This window comes from Euleptes europaea, chromosome 14 (genome assembly GCF_029931775.1).
Source record: "Euleptes europaea isolate rEulEur1 chromosome 14, rEulEur1.hap1, whole genome shotgun sequence".
NCBI lineage: Eukaryota > Metazoa > Chordata > Lepidosauria > Squamata > Sphaerodactylidae > Euleptes > Euleptes europaea.
The window spans coordinates 18,858,409-18,884,989 of record NC_079325.1 but is presented as its reverse complement, the minus strand read 5'-3'; the positions used below and the strand labels follow the sequence as shown (position 1 = coordinate 18,884,989).

Genomic DNA, 26,581 nt, shown 5'->3' with positions numbered 1-26,581 from the left:
GTGCTAAGAAGGCAGTAGGGCAACTCTTCTTGTTTAAAGAGGCCTGAAATAAGGCCACAATCCGAAGCATGCTTACTAAGGAGAAATCCCATTGAGTTCAACTGGAGTGACTTCTGAGTAAATATGCTTAGAATTATGCTGAAAGTTTGCTCCTGGTTGCTGTTGGACTGCGGGGCAGCCCTCACTTGCTAATAAACAGACAGCATAATACATTTCAAAAGGTAAGCTGTCACCCCTCAGTGTTATTCTTGGATCTGTGGAATATTTGATATGACTGCAGTTAAATAATATATGATCACTTTATCCTGACCTTACAAAAAGGCTGCAGCACGAAGATGCTTGTTAACCAACTTTGTGCTGACTAATTCTGTTGTTACTTCCAGGTCAGGGGTCACCACCATGCCAAGCTTGATCCTCTCGGCATTAGTTGTGTAAATTTTGATGATTCGGCAGTATCCGATTCTCCAAACGTCGGTGAGAATTACTCAGCCAATTAATTCTAATATAATTTTAACTTTTATATCCCTTTCCTTTCCACCCTTCCCACCCTTCCCCTGCCTTCTTTCTTTTGGTATCCTCTTTCCTTTTTCCACTCCTGGCCCATTTCATAGATTCGAGGGCATCATGTAGCACAGCTGGATCCACTGGGCATCTTGGATGCTGATTTGGACTCTTCCGTTCCAGCCGATATTATCACTTCCACAGACAAACTGGGTGAGGGCTCCGAGAGCAGTTAGTGCCGCATCGCTTGAGCTCCTCTCTCACTTTCACAGCTTCTAGGTAGATGCTTCACTAAAGCCGAAGGGAAAAGTCTTAAGTTTCCTTCATAATGATCACTTTAAAAAAAAATTGAACAGTAGCAACGATAGCCTGTCCTTTCTATCAGTGCAGCCACGAGTTATCGTTATAATATACACACCGTACAAGCCAGCTAGGTATTTTCTCCGCTCAGTTCTTGTTTATTTGAGTTCAGTCGTAAGTGGATTTAAGTAGGCTGGTAGTGAAAACGATTTGCCTCCCTGAGGAAAATGTCTGGGCCACAGAATGCTCAGACTTTCCTCCGTGCCTTCTAGCATTCCTCAAGGACCCCTGCCCCCGCAGCATCCTAAAGACAAGTGGGGCGCTTGCTTAGGATGATGGTGATTTTGCTTCACCAGCGTGGAGCTCTGCAATGATACCAGTAAGGGGAAGAAGTATAAATGCCTCCAGGCGAGTCTGAGTGGCATTTCCTCAGTCAGTTGAGTTACGTCGCTTAGTTATGGAGCTTGCCACGCTATCCAAAGAGGAGTTGAATACCTAGCTTAAACACTAGCAAATGGCCATTGGTGATCATGACAAGGAAGCTTTGGAGTGCATTCCCACATCTAATCGAGAGGCTGAAATGGTAGGGCCTTTGGCTGGAAGGCGTGTGTGTGCATGTTCCAATGAGGGCGCGTGTGGTTGTGTTTATAGCTCAGTTTTCTAGTGTAGCCCAATCTGCTCTTAACTGTGATCACTGTAGTATTTGCAAGCATAGAACAGGTTATGGTGGCTGAGCTCTATCGAATGCTGGCGCTTTCCACAGGTTAATGAACCTGGCTCCGCAAGTGCTTCTAAGTAGCATGATACTAACTTAGAATAGAGCGATAATAATGACCACTAACAAGGTTGACATGTGATTAGAATGTTTGTGCATAAAAAATGTATGCAAATAAGGGTGTTCAGTATTGATATGTTCATAGAATGTCTTTGGGTGCAGTGAAAGGCAATGAAGAACAACTAAATAACTGGTCCTTGTTCTTTGAAGTACCTCTCCCATAAAGGGTTTGAGAACATGCTCTCACCTCTGCACTATATGGCATTAAAACTGTTATATTTGACTCGCAGTTGGAATTCTGGATTTTTTTTGCTGGATTTTCTATCAAGGATCTGTTAGTGGAGCAGGGCTGACAAATACGAGGCTGAGGAATTTTACCAGGCCCTTTAGGGATCCCTGCTGGGGGTCTGCAGAATCCTTTCCCCACTCATGTTCTGGGTTGCACTTATCAAGTGTGCTTGTCAAACTGTTAAGCCATCCCATATGATCATGTTAGGAATTGTATGATGTATTGATGTAAGGATGGTGGTGATTAAAGGTAGAACGGGCCTTTTTGGCCTAAAAGAAAGGACAGAGAATTTGGCCTGCTGATCCATCTGACTTCATGGCCCCCCGGCACAACAGTTGCTACGCTGCTGTTAGTAATCAATCACCATTACCTCACCTAGGTAGCAAGGTAGTAACTTAGGAAACTGGATGTGACATAATTCTCATCTATCAACATTCTTGTGTGAGAATCATGAGATTTTAAACAGTATGGTCTGGTATAAATGCAGTACCTTCTATTGAGGGAATAGTGTTAAATGTTTCTAATCGGAGAGATCTTAATGTTCTGAAATGGAGGTTGTTTTATGGTAGATAAAACCGTTTTTTAAAGTTGGTATTTTTTCTATTGAGAATTCTTGTGTTTGATATCAGTATTTTATTGTGACTGTTTTTTATTATATTTTGATATGCTGTAATCTGCCTTGTTGGTAGGCTGTACCAAAAAGTGGAGTCTAAATGTTTTCAATACCATTTAATTCAGTCTTGTTGGGCTCTCAGGACAGTACCTGGGCTGTATTCAGCTAAGTTGCCTATGCCGATGGCAATCCTGACTCAGATACATTTTGAGAAGTGACATACAACATGTTGCTCTTGAACAATGATGATGGAAGTGCTTTATTATTTAAGGTGCGGCAGAGTCTTTCTCCTGTGGGGGAAAAACCAGGGCTATGAGTCATACAAGCAATGGAGTACATAGCCCTGGGAATAGCTAACCAGTACAAAACTGTACCTTTTTTCTGTTTTTTGTGTGGTCTTGACTCCAGTATGCTGAATTAAAGGCAGGCATTACAGAAAACACACAGACCTGATGTGAAAAATCTTGCTATTTGTTGTTTGAAGGATTTTGCTGAATGCGTGTTAAAGTTAGACCTTTGATCTGAAAAAGGTTAAAATGCAGTTTTGCTAGCTTTGGGGTGGGCACAGCTACAGGCCTTGAATCTGTCATGTGTATCAGGTTAGTTCTTAACACTGGTGATAGAATGTATCCTTGAGTTATCCAGGATGCTCTTATGGCATTCATGGGTAGTTTTCCCTCAGAATCTGCAGAACTGTTGAAACAACTCTGATTTACATGAGTATATTAGTAGCATTTCTGTAAATGGTATCACTGTTACATTCCTGACAGATCTAAGAGCAGCTCCTTGGTTCTATGCACCAAGCATGTATTGTGCCAAAAAACATGAATGGCGAGCCACCCACACACCGTATTTTTCGCACCATAAGACGCACCTGACCATAAGACGCACCTAGTTTTTAGAGGAGAAAAACAAGTTTTTAGAGGAGGCTTTAAAGCAGAGTCCCTGGAAGCCGGGCGGGGGGTCTTGAAAGTTCTCCACGCTGCCATCCCAGGCAGCACAGAGCACTTTCAAGACCCCCCCCCCCGCCCGGCTTCTAGGGACTCCCTGGAAGCCCAGCAGGGGGGTCTTTAAACTCCTCCGCGCTGCCATCCCAGACAGCACAGAGCACTTTCAAGACACCCCCCGCCTGGCTTCCAGGGAGTCCCTGGAAGCCAGGCAGGGGGGGTATTTAAACTGCTCTGCGCTGCCTGGGATGGCAGCTTGGAGAACTTTCAAGACCCCCCCCCCCCGCCCGGCTTCCAGGGAGTCCTGTTTAACCTCCGCACACACACCCCGCGCTTCCCGGTCCCGAGCCTCAGCTGTTGGGCGGGTCCCCGCCCAACAGTTGAGCCTCGGGACCGGGAAGTGTGGGGGGAGGGGAGAGGTTAAACTGCTCTGCGCTGCCTAGGCAACTTTGCCCTTCTCCCCGGGGCCGGATTCACACACATTCGCTCCATAAGACGCACAGACATTTCCCCACACTTTTGAGGAGGAAAAAAGTGCGTCTTAATGGGCGAAAAATACGGTACTTCTTCTCTGCTGCTTATATGTGTTTGGAGTGGAGAGGCAGCAAGTGATGTTCTTGTATTTACCATTTATATTTGATGCACTGTGTGCATATTTTGTACTTAGATATGTATCCCCATCACAGAATACAAAAAGTAAGAAGCCATTCCCAGAGACTAGGTGTTGATTTGAACGAGGTGACCCACTGGTGAAGGTTCCCTTTTAACTAAGGTGTGCTGTGAGGAATCAAAGCTTAGCAAATCCCGTTTAGAGGCAGTCACTTTCCAGTAGTTAATGTGAGGGTTTGTGTGGGGTGGGGGTTCAGAGAACTGTTTTGACTTGAGCAATACATACATAGGCTCTGACCTGGATGGGCCAGGTTAGTCTGATATCCTCAGATCTCAGAAGTTAAGCAGGGTCGGCCCTGGTTAGAACTTGGGTGGGAGACTGCCAAGGAATACCAGGGTCACTATGCTGAGGCAGTCAATGGCAAACTACCTCTGTTAGTCTCTTGCTTTGGGGTTGTCTTAAGTCAGCTGTGAGTGGATGGGACTTTACACATGCGCATACATACATAGAGGTTCTATTCCTATATCCCATAAACTTGCAGCAAGCTAGTCAAATGGTGCATCCACACCAGCTGATGTTCCTGGTATGTGTCCTGGGAATAGCTGGTACACTCTGCATTTCCCCCTAGTATATTGGGGCTCCGCCGGCTGTACTTGTCAGGAGAGCGAATACCTTTGAATGATTTCCTGCTTTGGGTGTTTGTGTCTTTTAAGAGATCAGCCCAGCATCAAAATAAGTCCTAGCAAACATAGCTTTCCTGGGATTTCCTGTGTCGCTAATTAGCATATTACTCAGTAATGTGTTTAGAAAAACCCTAACTAGATTTGAATTTTACATCAGGATAAAGGTCAAATACACAGTCTTATTGGAGGAATGATGCTGGAGTGACTGGAGCCTTTTATCTGCTGATCAGGAGGGCTGAAAGAATGAATTAAAATTGCTTGAGTCCTTTGACATTGGGAAGTGCTGAGCTTGTGCGCAAGCGTTGTGCTGAATGCAGCGTTTTCTGCTGAAAGCTGGATAATATCCCCTTGCTGTTTTATCAGCCTATAGAGGCTTCAATGAAAGAGGCTGTTGTGAAGTACAGCTTCTTATCCTAGCAATAAACTCTGCGATATTTGCCACAAATATTCCTACAGTGTGGTTTGCAAAGGTAATTGCAGACTTGCTTTTGCATCTGCCTTCTAAGCTGTGATAGACTCAGTATAGCCAATGAAGAAAGCTGATAGGAAGAAAGTAGATTCCTTTGAAATGTAGTGTTGGAGGAGAGTGTTACGGATACCCTGGACCACCAAAAAAAAAAACAAATCAGTGGGTTATAGATCAAATCAGGCCTGAACTGACCCTAGAAGCTAAAATGACGAAACTGAGGCTATCATACTTTGGTCACATTATGAGAAGACAAGAGTCACTGGAAAAGACAGTCTTGCTAGGAAAAGTTCAAGGCAGCAGGAAAAGAGGGAAAAGATCCAACAAGAGACGGACACTCTATAAAGGAAGCCACGGGCCTCAATTTGCAAGACCTGAGCAAGGATGTTAAAGATAGGACGTTGCTAAGGACATTAATTCATAGGGCCTCCATGAGTCAGAAGCGACTTGAAGGCACTTAACACACACACATAGACTCACTACATCCCTAGATATTAAAATATTAATTGGGGATATCAGAGAAGCGTCACAGTCATACAAGGGGTTAGATAATCAGCTAGCGTGTGGCTTACATTTCACTGGGCAAATGTTACCCTTTTTTAAAAAAAAAAATGCCTTTTTCTTGTTATTGTTTGCTCTGGATCGGCCCATCCCAGAGGCATGGGCCAGGGTTCCTGCGATAAGAGGAGAGTCCATCAACAATATTTGAGGTCCTCTGTTTCTTCACAGTGCTGATCTTGGTTTGATAAGTTCAGCATTTGCAAGAAATAATGGTTAGCACAGGATGTTTTGGAAGTACTCCTTTAGGAGGCCGCAATATGGGACTTGGTGTTCCTAGAGGCAGTCTCTAGTCAATTATTGTTGCATAGCCATCTCCCTGTTAACCCCAGAAGTAGGACAATCTTATGAAATTGCACCTGAGAGAATCTGAAAAGGAGAACTTACTGGTGACTACAAAGTTAGCTTGTTTTGTTTTGGACTGAGGCCTATAGTGGCTGTACTATTTGGGCTGAAGAAACAAAGAAGAGATCTCAAACCATGTAGCGTAACTGACCATATCTTCCCAGTAAATTGTTCCTCCTTAGCAGCGTTAATAACCAAGCAAAAGTCATAGAGACAATGACCAAACAGTTTCCTGCCTTGTTAAACTTAACTCTGAAGAGAGTGGAAGAGCCAGTGGTTAGGCTATTGCCTTGTAGGGAATCGTGCTTGGCCATCAAGTACACTAGCTGTGGACAGTTCACATTCTTTCCACCTACTCTTTACAGAAAGGTAGTAAGGATACAAGGAGAATGTCATATTCTTGCATTGGGTCTGTGTGTTCTCACATGCGTGCTACGTGTTTGCCTGTGTGTAAAAGCGTGTTTCCTCTTCCTTCCACCACCCAAAGATATAAAACCCAGCTTCTCAGTAACCAGTGCCTCAGGGTACTCTGGTAAGGCTGCCACTGAGCAAGTACAAAGGGCAGAGCTTCCAGTTACTTTAGCTCCCCTCTTGTGTGCATGTCCTTTAGAATATATGAGTGGTCATAGCGTGTGGGTGGGATTTCAGGCACAGTCAGCTTTCTTTAACAGGAAAGAAGCTTTATTGCTACAGATTAAACTAGAGCACATACATGGAAATAGTCAATAGTAAGAGAATACAGAATCTAAGGAAATAAAAGAAAAAATGTACAACTGACCTACGTTAAACTAGTTACCTTTAGATGGAGCAAATACCTTCCTTTGTCCCCTGCATATTAGCGAAGAGGAACACAGAATAAAGGAAATGTTCACCTTTTAACACTTGTGCCTGCTTAAGTGAAAACCTCCCACCCCCCAAAATCCCCAAATTAGAAAATCTTGATCCATGTGGGCTCTGGTCTGCTCTCTGCCATCGGACCTCTTTGCACGTAGCTGATTGAATTTTATGACACCCATCCATCAGATTCCCTTGGCAGGTATGCCGAATGGTCTGGTTTCTTGCTGAACCAAGTTCCTGTTTTCATGACTTCCCCCCTCTTGGGAAAACAAACAGTTTGTTCTGGGTTCAGGAAAAAACCCTTCCATTGTAACAGAGAGAACCTTATTTTTGTTGCCCTGGATTTCATGATGGGAGAGTCCAACACAAATGTGATTAAACAACAAAATCATAAACGATGTCATTTGGAACTGAGACAAGAGACCCTGTGTTAAGGCTTTCTTTTTTTCCCCAACTGTGACTTTGAATCTGGAAGTCTGAGAGATGTAAGATGGTTTGTTACTTTCCATATGGATTTCTGCGCTATTTTCATTTGAATATTTCAGCCAAGGAAACAAAGAGGAGACCTCAAACCATGTAGCTTAACTGCTGTCCGGTGTGTAACCTTCATGCCTTTTATTCTCATACACTGTCCCATTTTGGCTGGCTCTGAATGATTCCCATGAGGATTTCTTCGCCCTGTAGCAGTGCAGTCACCCGTCCTTCTTAACCCTCTCCCCTATAGTTAGTTTTGACTATGTGAGAATACTTTTTTTTCCTTTTTTTTTTCTTTTCTGTTTGTTTTGTTTTGTTTTTTGGTCTTTTTCTTTACATGGCTACTTTCAAAATTCTTTGGGCTTTAAAAAAAACTAATTTTGACTGGGTCTCTCTGTCTTCTCCTTTCTGCATCCCACCTTTCCCACCTTCCCCAGATCTTGCAGTATTCAAGGAGCGGCTGAGAGTGCTAACAGTAGGAGGTATGCAAATAATGGCCTTTTAACCCTTCTGGAGATTAGGACTCTCCTCTGAATAGCTGACTCTGGGCATGTAGAGGCTAGGTAAAGTTACAGCTTGCCCATATTATGGACAATGGGTGTCTTACACACACACCCTTTTCCCAGCATGATTAAACGTCTGAACACATGTATCCATTTCACTTCTAAGTGCTTCCTCAGTCATGCTCTCAAATTTTGTACCCTCACGTTTGCGTTGGGAGTGGTAGCCATTTTCCTTATTGTTTGCTTGTTCTGGTTTTATTTGTAGCGATTTTATTGTGTTGTGTACTTTATTTGGTTGCAAGCTGCTCTGAAAAGCTTAGCTTGAAAAAGCTGGGTAGAAATGTTTTGAGTGAATGAATGAATAAACACGATCATTGCATTGAGCAGTTTAAAAAGTCTGCTAATGCAACTGTTGTTGGATGTTCCTCAGCACACGCGTCCAGGTGCCAGAGAAATTTGGGCCCAGTTGTGTGAGTTAACTTGCTTTTATTATGCACGAGTCAAAATGTTCCATCTTGAATTTTTGACTTTACTTAGCAAAGGTGTTCTGGCGTCCATATCAGCGGGCTGCAATGCAGTCCTAAGCAGAGGTATACCCTCCTAAGCCCATTGACGTCAGTGTGCACCAAAGAGGGTAACAGTGCTTAGGATCGAGCGGTGATTTTTCTACACTGCTAAGTAATTATCATCCCTCATGTAATCCTGCATAGAGCAGTTTCAGGAAAGGTGGGTAATTATCTGACAAAATTCTTAATGTCCTAGCTGTGAAACCTGGACAGATTTAACCCTGTGAATGAAAGGGGCAGTATTAGGGCGAAATAATGCCCTTGTAGGAAAAAAGGATTCCATGAACAATCTGTAATGCATAAAATCTAACATCTTCCTCCTGTTAGGCTAGTTATGTGGTAATAGATATACATCTGGTAAATGGAAAGTGAAGGACATTAGGAGAATTCTTTCTTGATGCTTCCCTGAGAATGAATATTCTTCATAGTTAATATTGTCCCATCACCTTGAACTGGTTTGGCTGCTAATCTGCTCACCCAGTAATTTTGGTTCTGATGCCCCTTATTGCTACACTTCTAAAGATTTTCTAAAGATTTTGAATGTAGCAAATGAGCTACAAATGAAATTTCAACATTGTCTGAAATCACATCATAAAGTGGACTTCTATAGTCTGGTAGCCACCAGAAAATCCTGTAAGGAGTACAGAGTGATTATGTAGTTAATAAAGAGTTAATGTTTGGAGGAGGGGCTATCTGCCTCCTAGTGGAGTGTGGTAGGAAGAACAATCAAGACACTTGGAAAGATGGCTGCTAGGGCTGTTGGTGTCTTTGGGTTCAAGTTGCATATAAAAGTAAAAAATATTGTATAAAAATAAACAGTCTGGTTTCCTTCATAAGAGGCTGTGGTCAGTTCTTTGGGGAACCTGGAGGACATTTCTGAAGTCCATTACAACTGTGGCTCTGAGGCCACCACAAGTGGTTTATTCATTATCTTTTTTTGCTTGAGCCTCTATCTAGGAACTCATACTATTTCACACTTAACTTTTCCAATCCAAAGATTATAATAAGCATATACCTCATGATGTGTAGCATGAGCATGCTTTTGTCATGGGTCCATGCAAAGAATTTCCTAAAGGCTTAGGACTCCTTTTAAGTAAACACTAGTTTGTGTGAGAGCCAGCATGGTGTAGTGATTAAGGTGTCGGACTAGGATCTGGGAAATCCAGGTTCGAATCCCCACTCGCGCCATGGAAAGTTGCTGGGTGACCTTGGGCCAGTCACACACTCTCAGCCTCGACCCTGGCAAGTATTTGGATGGGAGACCTCCAAGGAATACGAGGGGTGTGAAGTGGAGGCAGGCAATGGCAAACCACCAATAAACTTCTCTTCCCTTGAAAACCCTATGGGGTCACCATAAGTCAGCAGTGACTTGACAGCAAAAAAAAAGTAGTACTCCCATTAAGATGAATTTAAAGTTCTATTTTTTCTCAGTTGCATCTTTACATTTTAAAGAAGGACGTTAACCTTGAGAATAAAATGAAAGGGAGGCCTGCAGAGCCAATTAACACACTATATTCTAATTCAAAAGAGGGGAAGGGGGAAATTTGCTACAACTGAGTTTCTATCAATAATGTTTGGTCATTAAGTGCCAAAACTCTGTATCACGGAAGAGTTTGTGCTCTAGATTAAAACGACAGATTTTAAAACTAGGAAATTCCAAGCCCATGGTTGAGCTCTTTAAATAGCGGTATGAAAATTAATTACACCTTGGGCATTTTTTTAATGGATAGGCAGCCTAAATATTTAAAATATATAAATAAATTGGCCCACCACTCCTCACAGAGTACAGTATACACAGTGGGGCTTCTAACAAAAATCTAGCTTCAGGCTGAGTTTTTCCTCTTCCCACAATGTTTATTCAGACTTTCCCCCATTTCTTTTTTCCCCCTACTATGCTCCCTTCAAATCATTGACTGCTGCTGAGGAAGGGTGGGAATGAAATGAAAATGTCTGACTAAATAATATGGGCTAAATTGAAGAACTCATTGTGGGGTTGCGGTTTTTGACAGATGCTCTGAGAAGTTCTGTCTCTACCTATTCCAGAAGAACACAATTGTCCACTTCAGTAAGGGAGAGAGTTTCCTGAGGAAAGTCTTTTTGTGTGTGTACAATTGGCCTGCTATAAGCAGCAGAATGCCCATATGCCATCGGTCTGTATCAGTTGCCAAGACTTGCTAAATGTCAAGCAAATAACTGTCAAGGAGGCTGTCTTGAATGTTGCAAAGTTCTTGTTGAGGTGCTGTGTTGTCTCCCCACTCTTGCTAGCTGCTGTAGCTCTTTATAGAAACCATTTCCCCCCTCCAAGCTGCCTTGTTGCCTTCAGCTGAAATATCCTTATTTATTACTATACTTGAGCATCATCTGCTAGAATATTGGTGGTAATGTGATGGTCCTGGTGTGTCATCTTGTGCAGTCAGTGTTACCTCAGAAGCGAGTTTGAAATGAACTGTTGGGACAGTTTCTAGGCAATGACCCTTTGTAAGGCCTGGAGGATGTGCTTTGTGGTTTGCAAGGAGTCTAGTTTTCCTGCGCATCTTAGTTCCCCAGGGTGAGCTATTCAGGAGAGTCCTCTGCAGAACCCTGAAGCTGCCTGCTTTTCTAGCTTTGGATCTGGGAATTGGTCCTTTCTTATATCCTGCTTCAATTTTACTTTTAATTCTGAACATATGGGAAATGTGGTTGTTTTGTTTTATTTCTGTTTTCTCCTCATATTCTGATTCGTATGTGTGTGGGTCTGAAATTTTTATACGGTGCTCCATCAGATTTAATTACCAGTTTTTCATGACAAATATTTATTTGTGTGTATATCCTGTGAGCCTCATAAATAACCTTTTTGTTCTTGCTTTACCTGTCCATTGTTTAATTGCTGCTTGGTTTTAATTCATATAAACTTTCCCAATGCTTATTTTGTGCTGCTTTGTCATCCCTTCTCCTCCTCACAAAAACCTGGTTCCTCTGCCACTGCCTGCATTCCACACCCTCCCCCCGCTCCTTCTCTGCTTCACCTACACATGAAAATCCTGCAGGGTTTTATGGACTGGCTGAATCGGACCTCGACAAGGTCTTCCACTTGCCTACTACCACTTTCATTGGAGGAAACGAGTCTGCTCTTCCCCTGCGGGAAATCATCCACCGTTTAGAGGTAAGAGAACTGCAACGGGTACTGGAGTTCTGCCAGGAGTGTTGAGAAGAAATGGAAGGAAGCTACCCAGAAGCTCACTTTCAATCTCATTATGCATAGAATTTGAGTAGGTTACATCCAAACATCCCCCCAATCAGAAAGCAAAGTTGTGCTGGTTAAGAGGGGTAGTTTGGAGCGGTGGACTCTAATCAAGAGTACCGGGTTTGATTTCCCACTCCTCCACATGAGCGGCAGACACTAATCTGGTGAACCGGGTTGGTTTCCCCACTCCTCCACATGAAGCCAGCTGGGTGACCTTAGGCCAGTCACAGCTCTCTTCCAGCTCTTTCAGTCCCACCTACCTCACAAGGTGTCTGTTGTGAGGAGGGGAAGGGAAGGTGATTGTAACCCAGTTTGATTTTTCTTTAAGTGGTAGAGAAAGTTGGCATATAAAAACCAACTCTTCTTTATCTTCTTAAATCCTAAATCACTTTTTTCTAACTCTGCTACTGATTTTTTTTCTAACATGGTGTTAAAAAAAGCCAGAAAAGTTTTGTCAACAAAAGGACATAAGCTTGTAAGTTCTTGTTCATGTAGAGACTAAGAAAAAAAATACTAATGAGAGGGTGGTAGTCATATGAATCTATACACAGGTCAAGTGTCCATCACCACTTGCATGGTGAAATTCGGGAAGTAAGGTGCATGTGTTTCCTGCACAGATTATCTTTGAGAAAAACAAGTACGAAGCCACTGTCAGTAAGACACATTCTGAAGCAATGCTACAGTCATTAGAAAGAAGATTGTGATCAGTTGCGATGACCAGTTCTCTTTTGGCCTGCGCAAGCAAGTTGATGCACGAGCTGTTCCAAAGCAGCTTGCTGCGAGCCCTTTATAGGGGTTTTAAAAAGCCAAGCCAACCTTGGTGGCAGCAGTGCCACTGGTGACAGAGGCTGTTTCTGGAGTCTATGGCAGAGGCGAGCTTCAATAGGAGCAGGCCGCACAGGGAATGTTGTGGAAGCCCACAGACAGATGCACCTGCTGCTTCCGGCCTTAACACATTCTCTTCATCTGAAATACAAAATTCACTTTCACAATGTGACCTTCAAAACCCACATGAATTCTTTTTAGGGAAGGTAGGTAGGAGATGCCCTCTTGCATAACTAGTCCCTTCAGAAGCGCTTTCAGAGAAACACCGTGGCAGGGAGTTGGGTCCTGGGGCCAGTCATTGCTGTGCAGCTGCCGAAGCCCGGTGACCTTGGGAAGGCCAGCCACTACACAGGAGTAATTGCAGCCTTTTGCCTGAGTGGTGGTGATGGCAGCACTGGGCCACCTGGAAATTAGTTCCGTCAGGTCGCAACTGACGTACGACTCCTTACGGGGGTTTTCAAGGCAAGAGATGAGTAGAAGTGGTTTGCCGTTGTCGTCTTCTGCATAACAACCCTGGACTTCCTTGGTGGTCTCCCATCCACGTACTAACCATGGCTGGTCCTGCTTGGCTTCCAAGCTATGGTGAAATCAGGCTAGTCTGGGCTATTCAAACTACTACCTTGGCATATACTCCACCATTACAGGAAGAGTTGGTAGCTCCTCTGCCGCATAGTCAGAAGGCAAGGAGTGGATTGCTGCTGGTAGCAGAAGAAGAAGAGTTGGTTTTTATACGTCAACTTTCTCTGCCACTTAAGGAAGAATCAAACCGGCTTACAATCACCTTCCCTTCCCCTCCTCACAAGAGACAGCCTGTGAGGTAGGTAAGGCTGAAAGAGCTCTAAGAGAACTGTGACTAGCCCATGGTCACCCAGCAGACTTCACGTGTAGGAGTGGGGAAACTAACCCGGTTCACCAGGTTAGCGTCTGCCGTGCATGTGGAGGAGTGGGGAATCAAACCCGGTTCTCCAGATCAGAGTTCACAGCTCCAAGCCACCACTCTTAACCACTACACCACGCTGGTAATTACCCAAGCAGTGGCAATTAGTGGCCACTGCTTGCCTGCCTTTCTCTGTCTCTCTGTGTCAAAACTGTGTTTAGGAAGAGGCCTACAGGGCAGCATCTTGCCAAGGGCCCCCAGAACCTCAAACTGCCCTTGTTTCAGAAGGGAACTGAAACAGAAGGTAAAATATGGTCATACAGCCCTATACCAAGTGGGTAAGAGTGGGAGCAATGAGCCAATAACCGCAGAATTCTAGAATGTATATAAATACAGAAGCTGAAGGTTTTAGCGGCCGTTCGGGACAGAAGCAGAAGTCTTCCTCCTTTTCCCAGCAGCCATGTGGTTTTCCCTTGTGAATGTGGCTGCATCACGCTCAGCATGCAAAAAAACAGGTGCTGCTGACTCAAAAAAAAAAGGTGGGGGAGGGGAGCATGACAAAATCTCATTGGCACTGGAAATGCTGCCCAGCCTTTGTCATGTAACTATGTGACTTAGGCCAGAAGCAGAGAGCCCACCAAACGGAGAATGGCTTCCCCACCTCATCCATCTTGACGTCTCAGCATCGTTCTTCCTTTCTTTCATGGTCAGCTGCTCTTTAGGGTTAACCCCCCCCCCTTGTCAATGACAGGGTTCTAATTGGCATGCTGAATGCTGCCACCTTTCCGGTAAAGGAAACCGAACTGTGTGTCCTCTGCCTTCATTGGCTCTAAGTGGCATTACTGCGTCTAAAAATAATTCCCAACAAGGCTGTTTAAAGGCCAGCCTTGCCACCCCTTGCCAAACATTCTTTCTCTGCTCTGCTCACATCTCCTGCAATCTCCTCCCATGGGTTTAGAAACTGAACGTGACTGATCTTAGCACACAGCTAGTAGTCACTCTTATGAAGTCTGTGCTCAGTGGCTTTTTCTTCAGGGAACCTTTCTCTCCACCCCACTCCCTGCACGCATACCCTACAGTATTAGAACAGTGTCTCCAACGTGAGGCCCATGGGCGCCATGGCACCTGCCAACACCTGTTGTGCTGCCTGTCAAGTGCTTTTAGAGTGTGGGAGGGGCTAGGTGGGGAGTCTGCCCAGCAGGGCTTCTGATTGGCTGTGCAGATTAAAAGGCATCCTGTTAAACAGAACCTTGCTCCCTAATATTTTGTGGTAGGGTTCACCTCCTGCCGCAGCCATTTTGTAATTGTGCCCTCTACCCTGTGTCAGAATGCCGACGGTACCCACAGGCACAAAAAGGCTGAGGATCTGTGGTGTTGAGCATGGGTGTCAAACATAAGGCCTTTTGAGGGCTCTTAACCAGCCTGCCAAGGCAGCCATCCCCACCCCAGTCCTAAGGTGTTAGTTATCAAAGACTGCTAAATAAAAGGAAATACTGGAAGAGTGTTATTTTTTTAACATGTTTGTATTTTAAATAAAAAATAAAGTAAAAAATAATGTCATTAACTGGCTTTGCCTGAGTCTTCTATAAAGTTTGTATCTGGTACTTGGCATTAAATTTTATGGTAAACATGGCACGGACCGACCAAGTGACATTGATGTCATATCCAGCCCTCGTAGCAAATGAGTTCAACACCCCTGACGTAAAGTGTATAAGGTGCGCACTTGCGCCACTGCTTAGGCCTGTTGGGTCTCATATAAACTAGGTAGGTTCCAGAACACACTCACTCTCCTGTAGCTCCACATTGAAGAGAGAGGTGGGTAGCGATGGTCAGGGTGTCTTTCAGGGAAGCTTGGCTACTGTTTTCTTATCTTATTGAGGAAAACCTGATAAGCTTCTAAGGAATGTCAGTGTTCCCTAACACGTGTTGGAACACTGCTACCCTTAATGGAAGACTGCAGTGATTTTTTAAGAAAAACTTTGTTTTTCAGTCTCAGTTGCATTCAGATGCATGGAGAGACTGAAAGTGACTGGCGTCCTCAGCATGACCTCATCTTTACATGGAAGTAAGCCTCATTGATATTACTGGGACTTATTTCCAGGTAAACATGGTTATGACTAAATAGCAAGTAACTGCAAGAACCAGCGTGTTGCAGTGGTTGGGTGTGAATTGATGATTGAGAGGTTTAAATTCTTGCTCAGCCAAAGCTTTCTCGATGGCTTTTGTGAAGGTGATAAGGCTCTGTTATAACAAAATGGTTCAGGGAGGCACTTTTATGAAAGTAGCGGGACTGTGAACTATACCTCTGTGTACAGTATGTATTATCTGCTTATATGTGTTATGCTCTCACTCCTGTTTCTAGTCTTTTGTAATACCATTTTCTGTGTTGCTTCTCATGTCTAATACTTCGTTTTGCTTCAGACTTCTGTAATTCTAGTCCTATTGCACTGCTTATTAGAAGTCTCAGCCTATTAATTTCATTGACTTGCACTGTGTAATCCGCCTTGAGTCTTTTTATTTATAATAAAAAGTATTTATTATAAATAAATAAATGGCTTTAGGCCGCTCTTTCTGCCTTGTCTACTTCTAGATAGAATGGGATAAATCCATGGGCATTGTCCTGTATGTAGTGTGTGGGGGAAGAGCAAGACATATTGAGACATAACACTTTTTTTACTATTGGCTCATACAAGCTACATATTTGTGTTTGGGGGTGGTCAAAATCTTTAACTTTATCTTGTGTCTTTCCTGTCTGTGTTGAAATAGATGGCCTACTGCCAGCACATTGGTGTAGAATTCATGTTCATCAACGACCTGGAGCAGTGCCAATGGATAAGACAGAAATTTGAGACTCCCGGCATCATGCAGTTCACCAGTGATGAGAAGCGCACCCTGCTAGCTAGACTAGTCCGGTCAACCAGGTACTTTGTATTTCTTCCACCTGGTCCAGTGCAGTTTGTCAGCACTGTAAGTAATGTGTACGGTGCCTGTGTGTGTTAGTAGTGTATGTTCAAAAAACAAGGTCCAATCCAAAGAAGCAAATCAGTTCACTCAGAGAGGGTGTGAGACACTCCCGGCTGCTGCTAGGCAAAATGTGAAACTTAGTCCAGGATGAAATGAGATAAGCAGATGCAACAGAAGTGCAGTGTGTGTGTTTTCCCTTTTGTAGACTGTATTTTTACTTATATGTTTGGGAGATAAGATTATGCACTGCTGAATTTTGGCTAGTGCAAGTCCACTTTAGAAAACTGTGTTTAGGAAAGCCCTGAGGTGCTTGCTTGTCCCAGGTTACATATGCGCAAATCTCACAATATATTTGCATGTCATCTCCTATTTATCTCTACAGGCAACTTGCAGAACTCCATGCTGTTCATATTCTGGCCTGCCTTGAGTCCCGGCCACCCTTGTGCTTCCTCCAGGCTATTATGAGATATTAAGAAGGACATGACCATGATTCCCTGCTTGACTCTTTCTCTTAAACTCACTTCCTTTTGAAAACTCAGCTTGCCATGCCATGACTAGGTGTCGCAAGTCCCTCCAGATCTTTTGAGACTGATGCTTTTTCATCTTTCTCTATCTAGCCACTCTAGCAAATATTCTTCCTCGTTTGTCTTTCACAACATGGTAAATACATGTTGTGTGTCCACATTGATACTGCTGCGAGGCAATAGTTTCCGGTCCATAACAGAGACGTGTACATCTTCTTCTCAAATCAAGGGGGAAGGGTTATGAGAACGCTCTTAACATAACACCCCTCACCATTTCCTCATGGGCTGTGACGGAAAGTAGGGGAAAGAGAAGGATTTGAATACAGCCTTCTACCTGCGGCACACAAGAGATGGATCACAACTGCCCCTGGCATCCAATGTGCTCCTGCTTTTAAGGAGAACATTGGAATAAATGCTTGTGCTGGGAGAGTAGAGGAATTTCAGTGCAGCGCCAGATCCCTTGCAGTGGATACTGTGATGGGGAGGTGGATGTAGAATTCTCCTTTCTGTAACCCTTGACTTTTCTTTTTTCCCTTTTTCTTTTCATGCAAGCAATGTTGCAACATCCTTTCTGAATTGATCTTTCAGAGTTCCATCATAGCTCCTTAAATTCCTTTTGAAATCGCTTCTGTTGTGATTCTTTTCAGGCACATAGTCAGCCGCTGCTGACGTTCAGGGATGAGTTGAACATCTTATATTAGTCACTAAAATATTGCTGCACTTATTCTTATGTGGACGTTCCTACATTTCTGTTCTGTTGAATTGTGCATTCTGCAGAGTTAGTGGCTTCGATAAATAGCATATTGGTTTAAGAAACTCATTTTGAATCTTTCAAGGCCCTTGTGGGTTCTCTGGCAGTTGCGGTCCTTCAAATGGCTTTTATACCTGCCTTTCAGATTTGAAGAGTACCTTCATAGGAAATGGTCTTCTGAAAAACGATTTGGCTTAGAAGGCTGCGAGGTGCTCATACCTGCCTTGAAGACGATAATTGACAAGTCAAGCGAGAAGGGAGTGGATTATGTTATCATGGGGATGCCGCACAGGTAATTTAGTTCTTGGAAAAAATTGATTACCAGAAAGGGGTGAAGTTTGTAGGATGGCTGTTTGCTTGAGAGCTGTACTTGTGTCTGAGCATACCTGGGTAGAATATTCCCCTCTGCCATAGACGTCTTACTATGTGACCTTAGCAAAGTCCCTTTTCTCTCAGCGTCAGTACCCCATTCTTAAATTGGGAAATGATAAGTCATTGCCCTGAAGACACAAGGAATGTGAAGTGCATTATAAGTGGCTCCGCTTTTTAACAGAAAATGCCATAATCCTTCTTACTGCAAAAGAGGAGTTAAAGGGTTTTTTCCCCCTAAAACTGGCCCAGACTGATACAAGATCCATTTCTTGCTAAATGTAATTGGTTTTCAGGGGGCGTCTGAACGTTCTTGCCAACGTGATCAGGAAGGAGTTAGAGCAAATTTTCTGCCAGTTTGACTCCAAGCTGGAGGCTGCAGATGAGGTGAGTTATTTAACATGTTTGGGGTAGGATTGCATTTTCCTATTCCATAGAATGATTGTTCACTGAATGGTGATTACTCTGTGGTATTCTGCCTCGCTCCATTCTTTCCACCTTTCGAACATCTAATTTTAAGAGTTCATGCTGTGTGACTCAAAAGCTTACTTCCAGCATTTTTGGTCCTATGTGACTCACTTGGTAGTTTTCTTAATGTTGTTCAGAGCTCAGTAACTTTTCCCCAAAGGCAGAGTTGTGGCATTCTCTTTTGTCCTCGTAACTGGACTTCAGAATAAATTGCCCAGTGCTTTAAAGCTTCCCTTTCATGTGAATGTAAATTTCAGGAAAGGGTAGGAATTTAAGACTACCCTTCCTGTATGACAGTGGCTTTAATCAGATCAGCTGCATGAGATTTTCTGCCGTCTCCATGTGGTTCACAATAGCTGTTGAGTTGAGCTGTGATACAAAACTGCAGTGATTCTTTACCACTGCTTCTAGGGCCGTCCACATTTGAGATGGTAAGGCTAGTATTGCGTGTTTTGAAATCTCAGGTCTAGATTGATCACCTCTAAAAGTCTGCAACCTCCTATGTCAGCATGGATACAATGTAGAAAGGGATGAAATAAAGCCTAGTAATAAGCTGCAGCACTGTTTTCTCTGCCTTCCTGTTTTGGATTTTTGGCAACTCTGTAAGAACTGAAAATGTGAATGTTGCTTGGTCATATTGAGACACTGAAAATTAAGTTTATAAAATCTCTTTCCCTAGGGCTCAGGAGATGTAAAATACCATTTGGGAATGTACCACCGAAGGATAAATCGTGTCACTGACAGGACCATCACTCTTTCATTGGTTGCAAACCCATCTCACTTGGAGGCTGCTGATCCTGTGGTTCAGGGCAAGACAAAGGCCGAACAGTTTTATTGTGGAGACACTGAAGGGAAGAAAGTAAGTGGGCATGTAGCGTGTCTCAATCACTGATCGCCTTTCTCCACAGTTGTTTGCCCATTGTTAGTCAAAGGGAAGGGAGTATTTTCCCTCCCGGTTATCAAAAAGTACATCTAGCACAAGTTGTTCTTTCCATGGGCAATAATCTGTCCTTCTGTTGGCATTGCTTGCAGCCTCTGCAGTCATGTCTGGGTCTCTAGTGTTGCCAGATCCCTGACAAGCATTTTTTTCCCTTCAAGGTGATGTCCATTCTTTTGCACGGTGATGCTGCTTTTGCTGGGCAAGGTATAGTTTATGAGACGTTCCATTTGAGCGACCTGCCTTCCTATACGACGCACGGCACTGTTCACGTAGTGATGAACAACCAGGTAATTTGTGGATCCTTTTGCTATATAAAGTCCGCTTCTCCCCTCTCCCTGTCCTGTTTCACTTAATTTACCAAGAGCATCTAATAGAAGTTTCACTTCTCAGTTCTTGCAAGAACTTCAGAACCATTTTGGTTGTGAAGCTTTCAGTTTCAGCTGAGTACTGAGGTTGACTTGGATTTCTTGGTACTGTTCTTGGGGAAAATATCTGGGTGGGCCAATTTGAAGGACCCTCAGGCAGCACAATTGACGCTGTCTGAAATGTAATAACTGAGCTCTTGTACAGGCTTTTTAAATTGGTAGATAAACTTTGAGCTAACTCATTGAGATAGTCTCGCTTGTTAGTGTGGCTAGTAGTTAAGAGCGGGGCACTCCAATCTGGTGAACCAGGTTTGATTCCACACTCCTCCACATGAAGCCAGCTGGGTGACCTTGGGCTAATCACAGTTCTCTTAGAGCTCTCTCAGCCCCACCTACCTCACAAGGTGTCTGTTGTGGGGAGAGGAAGGGAAGGTGATTGTAAGCTGGTTTGAGTCTCCTTAAAGGTAGAGAAAATCGGGGTATAAAAACTAACTCTTCTACTACTACTACTACTACCACTACTATAACCGTCTTGTTAGTATTGGCTGGGCAGGTTTTTAGGGGAACTCCTAGTGCTGTTGGCCATCTTACCAAGCTAATCTGGTTTCTGCCTTATCTCTCAAATGCAAACTCTTCAAAAACTCTTTCTCTCTCACTCTCTTCTAAACGGCGCTCGTCTTTGCGTTGCTTTCCTCTTTTTGTTTCCCCATCTGCTGATTCATCAGACAAAGAGTTGAAAACCAAATTCTGAAATGATGCTGAGCTTCTGTATGTTGAATAACTGGGGTTCCTTTTATTAACCTTTCCCCCATATATTATCATTAACCTTACACCCAGAGAAATTATTAAATAGCTGGGGTTGAATAAAAAAAGCAAACGCATCATAGCTTTACCTAGTCTGGTAAAGGCTGTTTTTCTAGTAGTTAGACTAAGGGAACAAAGAATGACCTAGATTCAGTTTATTCTTACTTACCCCTTGAGTTGCTACGGGATCTCAATGCCAGTGTCTCCAAAGCACATTACTTATGGGCCTACCCACCTATGCCTGTGTTATTTTCATTTATTTTATTTGCATAATTTATAGTCTGCCTTATAGAATTAGAAAACAGTGTGTTTTGTTCAGTGTTCTCCCATTAGTTTTGGCCAGGCTCTCGACACTGTTGTTCAAGCCATCAGCCATATTCGTGTTTAGTCCAATGGTGAGAATGTATGTACTCTCCTTATTTGTGGTCATTATTACATGGCTTCTAATTGTCTTTTCCAGATTGGATTCACCACTGACCCCCGTATGGCTCGTTCGTCTCCATACCCAACAGATGTGGCCCGTGTGGTGAATGCACCCATTTTCCATGTGAATGCTGATGACCCAGAGGCAGTGGTTTATGTATGCAATGTGGCAGCTGAATGGCGAAGTACTTTCCACAAAGATGTCGTGGTGGACCTGGTAGGTGATACTGGTTCTGCTGGGGATATAGATATATGAGATGGGAACTGTGAGGAAATGCTTCAAAGGGTGCAGCTTATAGTAAGCGCCATACTAAACCTCTCAATCTAGAAGATGTTGTTTGTGCGTTACCATTTCCCGTTTTATCCAAGGACGCAAGGAAGTCACTAGGGTCCAGTGAATTTTGTTTCTAGCTTATGCTGCTATGAGGCCCTAATTATTCCCTCCGAATTTCTTGAGCGTCTCCTTATAGCAAGCATCTTGGAGGACCTTCTCCAATATGTCTTATTTTGTCCCCTTTATCAGGAACCTGGATCCAGATTTCTCGCAATTATCTTGGCTCCCCTAAATCCACATTCAGTTCTGGAGGAAATAATTTATCTTTTATCTGATGTTGACCAGCATGTCACTCACATATGGTATCTTTGTATGCACAGGCAGCCAAGAAAATCCATGCTAAAGTCATGCTTGCTGTTCTATCATTAATTTTACTGTGCTTGTGAGGTTTGCAAATTGCCAACTCCATTTTTTTTAACTAGTTTTATCATTATTGTTATCATTGTTTTCTGTTATCATTTGCATTTCATGTGTTATTTTTTTAGTTTAAGATGGTAACAGCCTTGGGCCGATAAGCTACTGCTATTACAGCAAGCATCTTTAAATATTAAATAAGAGCTACTTAAAGGTAAAGGTCCCCTGTGCAAGCACCGGGTCATTCCTGACCCATGGGGTGATGTCACATCGAGCTACTTAGAGAAGGTTTTTTTGCCAGATTTTGCTGTGAAAGATGGAATATGTAGGTTAACTTTAGTGCATTTCCCCCCTGTGATAGGTGTGCTACAGACGAAACGGACACAACGAAATGGATGAGCCAATGTTCACTCAGCCGTTAATGTACAAGCAGATCCGAAAGCAGAAGCCTGTGCTGCAGAAATATGCTGAGACACTGATCTCTCAAGGGGTGGTAAATCAGCCAGAGTATGAGGTACCGTAATTTCTGGTTGACAGTCAATCTGTAGCCAGGGACCCGTTATAACCTAAAGAAATGCCTTTATAAACCATTTTTTGGGGGGAAATGATTAACTGTGGGAACTTAGGCCAGAAACTGCGCAAGCTGAAACTTATGTTCAGCTTCATAAAGTAGCAGGTGGCTGATTCTGATATGCTGAACCAAATAAAGTAACACTATGCTGTACAAGGAGCGACTCAATTAAAAAAGAAACAGCACGCGGCTCAAGTGTATAGTACAATTATATGTGCAACATACTGCATGAGAATTGTCTTTCGAGCCCCACTCTGGATTGGCTTCTACCCCGGTGGACTGAGTCCTGCTTTCCAGCGAGTCACCAGATTTTGGTTGAGCGTGCTTATCCCTCGGCTGGATCCTTCAGTACAGCGCAGCATCATGGACCGTGAGCTGTTTCCTGCCTAATCTTAGATTACTTTTTTGCTGATTCGCCAAGCCCTTTGGGAGGAATTGAAGGCTAACTAAGTGACATCAGATCACGGACAGTATGGGGATTGTGGCCCTTGAGAATATGCTTGTCGTTGTTGTTTGTGTTTTCTGGGGTTTATATTGTATCGTGCACTATTGTTTTTCATGTTTTTTGAATGATTGCAGTCTGTTGCACATATAATTGTTCTATACACTTGAGCCGCGTGCTGTTTCTTTTTTGGTTGAGTTGATTCTGGTATGCGGCAAGATTATCTGTCATTGAGTACAAGAGGGGAGGATGCAGCATCCAAAAGATGACCTGATACAGGATCAGTGATAAATAGAACTCAATGAGCAAACTTGAATAAACATTCAGATAACTGGGAAGGAGGAAGCCGTGAGCAACCTTCCCCATGATATGTAAATGTGGTATATGGCTACTGTTAAGAGCTGCCTTAAAGTTTGGTCCCTTTGGCGCTTCTGGCTCCAGAAGGTTCTCTCCACTAGAATCCACAGCACACACCCCGCTCCCCGGCAATTAAACCTTAATTCAGTTTCACGTTGTGAATCCTCACATACAACAGCTGCTGCCATTTTGGTCTGCCTCTTACTGAAATAAGCCTAATTCTGGCATTTTCCAATTGATGGAGAACAGTGCAAAGTGAAACATGTTAAGACGAGTTGTAATCATGGCCCTGGGAAGCAGTTAAATGTTCTTTAGGACTCTATGTACTTAGAATGAGCTGGTGCCAATATTTGTGCTTAGGCTCAGCTGTTAATCATTGTTAACTTGCCCTGGTACTCTGCTTTCCAGGAGGAAATTTCCAAGTACGATAAGATCTGTGAAGAGGCCCATGCCCGATCCAAAGACGAAAAAATCCTTCACATCAAGCACTGGCTCGATTCTCCCTGGCCTGGTGAGTTGGGATGGGGCCCTGACTCAGTGGTAGAGCATCTCCTTGGCCTGTGGAAGGTTCCAGACTCAGGTAGTAGGTGATGGGAATGACCTTGGAGAGCCACTTCTGGCCAGAGTGAATAGTGCTGACCTTGATAGACCAAGAGTCTGTCTCAGTATAAGGCAATTTCAGGTGTAGTATTCATGTGGACTGGCAGCTTTCCAGATCAGAAGTGTTTCCATTGCTAGTGTATTACAACTGAGGCTAGTGTATTACAACAAAAAGAGTTGATAAACGTCACCCACTTGATAAACAAAATGCCTCTGCAGTTAAGAGAAATGCCCTTTATGAATGAGGCCTGCTGCAGATTCTCTGACAGGGCATGTCATTTTCGGTAGTTTTGTTTAGTGTTATTTCTCTGCCAGGTTTTCTTCTTGCAAAGAAGACGGTGATGGGTCTGTGTTACTACATATTCCATCTGCTAAAGCTAACATCAGTGGTCCTGTAAATGTCAAACTTCCTTAATTCTTTCCCCTTTATTCCCCCAGGTTTCTTCACTCTGGATGGGCAGCCCAGGAGCATGACCTGCCCTTCCACTGGTGTGAATGATGAAGATTTGGTCCATATAGGAAAGGTGGCCAGCTCAGTACCTGTCGAGAACTTTACCATTCATGGCGGTATGATTTTCTAGATCAGCAACTGAGTTCTATTCTTTTTTGGGGTTCATTTTTAATGCAGTAGCAGGCTTGAACTAGGAAAGGCAATGCTGGATTTGTTGGAGTAATAAGCATTGTGACCACAGAATCTAGCAGGAATTGAGAATGCTCAGGCTGCAAGATGAATTGTAGAGAAAGCAACCTATTCCTAAAGTTGCTGTTAGATGTGCTAGTGGGCTGACCAGCTTGCGTGGGAAGGACCACTTTTACACTCCGAGAGCTTGGTGGGGGGACCAAGTCATGGGCCTTTTATGCATGGCTGTTTCCCTTGCAGTCACCCCCTCCGCCGACTTTGGGACTTTGTTTTGATCATGCATGCTATTTCTGACCGTCAGAGGTCACCTTGCTCTCCCCCTGCGTTTCTCCCATGTTTTGCCTACATTTTCAAATTCAAGATAAAACAAGCCCCTAAAAATGCAGGCAAAACACGGAGAAATGCAGGGGGAGAGCGAGGCGACCTCTGACGGTCAGAAATGGCATGCAGGATCAGAACAAAGACCCGAAGTCATCTGAGGGGTGACCGCAAGGGAAACAGCCATGCCTGGTGTTTATCTTAATGTGTTTGCCCTAATTCAAAATGTGGCCCACAGTTGGCTGACCACTGAGATTTTGATAAATTTTTGAGCCCCAAGTCCACAATATTCTTTGTTTAGTTCATTGAAGTCTCTTCTTGATTCAAGCTTCAAACTGTTTGAGCTCAGCAGTTATTTCTCCATCTCTAAGCTTTCTTAAACATGTAGAGATTCCACAAAGAATAGATCTCAGTTCATCTTATTAAAAAAAATAAGGTGTAAAGGAGTCTCTGAGCTCTTCAATTTCACTCTGCCTCCATGATTTTTTGCCTTTTGGCACTCTGAGCTCGGTCATATCCTTTCTCCTCACCATCCCATGGGTACAAAGTATTTCAAGATCGTGAGTTCAAGTGTGATGTTGTCCTGAGTCTTCTAGCATCATAGTGCATTCTGGAAGCAGGCCACGGCGGCTTCTTTGAGGCAGGCTGTAAGCTACATTTCTCTCTGCAGGTTTAAGCCGGATTCTAAAAACTCGTGGAGAGATGGTCACTAATCGGACAGTAGATTGGGCCTTAGCTGAGTACATGTCATTCGGCTCTCTCCTTAAAGAGGGAATCCACATCCGACTGAGTGGGCAGGATGTTGAGAGAGGAACATTCAGGTACATTGTTAACCTTCTTGTGTGCGGCCAGCATTTCTCGACGTGCCAAAAAATTTACATGACATTTCAAAGTACCAGTGTATCTTGGTCTGCCGCTAGTACTAAGGAGGGGGCATTCTAACGTCACCAAAAATATATACCGTGATCAGAGTAGTGTAAACATATTAGAGCTGCACTCCTGTGCAGGGTTGGGAGGCTGGAAGACTTATCTGCAAGGTTGTTGTGAACAATTCCATTGCATAGCCCTCAGGTAACATTTACTGCTGTCATTACTCTTCAGTCATCGGCACCACGTCTTGCACGATCAGAACGTAGACAAACGGACTTGTATCCCCATGAACCACCTGTGGCCAAACCAGGCTCCATACACGGTCTGCAATAGCTCTCTCTCGGAGTATGGAGTCCTTGGTGAGTACACATTCCCCGCAGGTATCTAGGGAGCCAGTGTGGTGTAGTGGTTAAGGCCGGTGGTTTGGAGCGGTGGACTCTGATCTGGAGAACCGGGTTTGATTCCCCACTCCTCCACATGAGCAGCGGAGGCTAATCTGGTGAACTGGCTTGGTTTCCCCACTCCTACACATGAAGCCAGCTGGGTGACCTTGGGCTAGTTACAGCTCTGATAGAGCTCTCTCAGCCCCACCCGCCTCACGGTGTCTGTTGTGGGGAGGGGAAGGGAAGGTGATTGTAAGCCGGTTTGAGTCTCCCTTAAGTGGTAGAGAAAGTCGGCATATAAAAACCAACTCTTCTTCTTCTAGGTAGAGATCACTTGCTATCTCATGCTTTGATAACATTCCACAAGGACACATATTCTGATTTGTTGTCTTTGCAGGATTTGAGCTGGGCTTTGCCATGGCCAGCCCTAACGCTTTAGTGCTGTGGGAAGCCCAGTTTGGCGACTTCCACAATACGGCTCAGTGCATCATTGACCAGTTCATCTGCTCTGGACAGGCCAAGTGGGTGAGACAGAATGGCATTGTACTGCTGCTTCCTCATGGCATGGAAGGCATGGTAAGGACGCTGCTGTTTTTTCTCTGCTGTTGGGCCTCACTGAGTGGAGGGGGGTGCATAGCCAGAGGAACAGAACATATGAACTCTTCTTCTAACTGTGAATCAGGGAGCCCCGTGGCTCACAGTGGTAAGCTGC

General features: G+C 43.8%; 1 protein-coding gene across 4 annotated transcripts in view; it reads left to right on the top strand.

Moving 5' to 3' along the window:
• Positions 1 to 26,581, top strand: part of OGDH (oxoglutarate dehydrogenase) — a 64,105-nt gene that overhangs the window by 24,529 nt on the left and 12,995 nt on the right. The window contains exons 3-17 of one of the 4 annotated variants that reach the window (XM_056860355.1): positions 612 to 714; positions 7,836 to 7,880; positions 11,494 to 11,609; positions 16,159 to 16,313; positions 17,777 to 17,923; positions 18,297 to 18,387; positions 19,148 to 19,327; positions 19,567 to 19,695; positions 21,038 to 21,217; positions 22,050 to 22,202; positions 23,467 to 23,569; positions 24,097 to 24,225; positions 25,287 to 25,437; positions 25,718 to 25,845; positions 26,267 to 26,445. In XM_056860355.1, the coding sequence (XP_056716333.1) occupies positions 612 to 714; positions 7,836 to 7,880; positions 11,494 to 11,609; positions 16,159 to 16,313; positions 17,777 to 17,923; positions 18,297 to 18,387; positions 19,148 to 19,327; positions 19,567 to 19,695; positions 21,038 to 21,217; positions 22,050 to 22,202; positions 23,467 to 23,569; positions 24,097 to 24,225; positions 25,287 to 25,437; positions 25,718 to 25,845; positions 26,267 to 26,445 (1,989 nt within the window). Of the gene's footprint in view, positions 1 to 383; positions 475 to 611; positions 715 to 7,835; positions 7,881 to 11,493; positions 11,610 to 16,158; positions 16,314 to 17,776; positions 17,924 to 18,296; positions 18,388 to 19,147; positions 19,328 to 19,566; positions 19,696 to 21,037; positions 21,218 to 22,049; positions 22,203 to 23,466; positions 23,570 to 24,096; positions 24,226 to 25,286; positions 25,438 to 25,717; positions 25,846 to 26,266; positions 26,446 to 26,581 lie in introns of all 4 variants that reach the window. The other 3 variants (XM_056860356.1, XM_056860357.1, XM_056860358.1) reach the window with 3 other exon arrangements.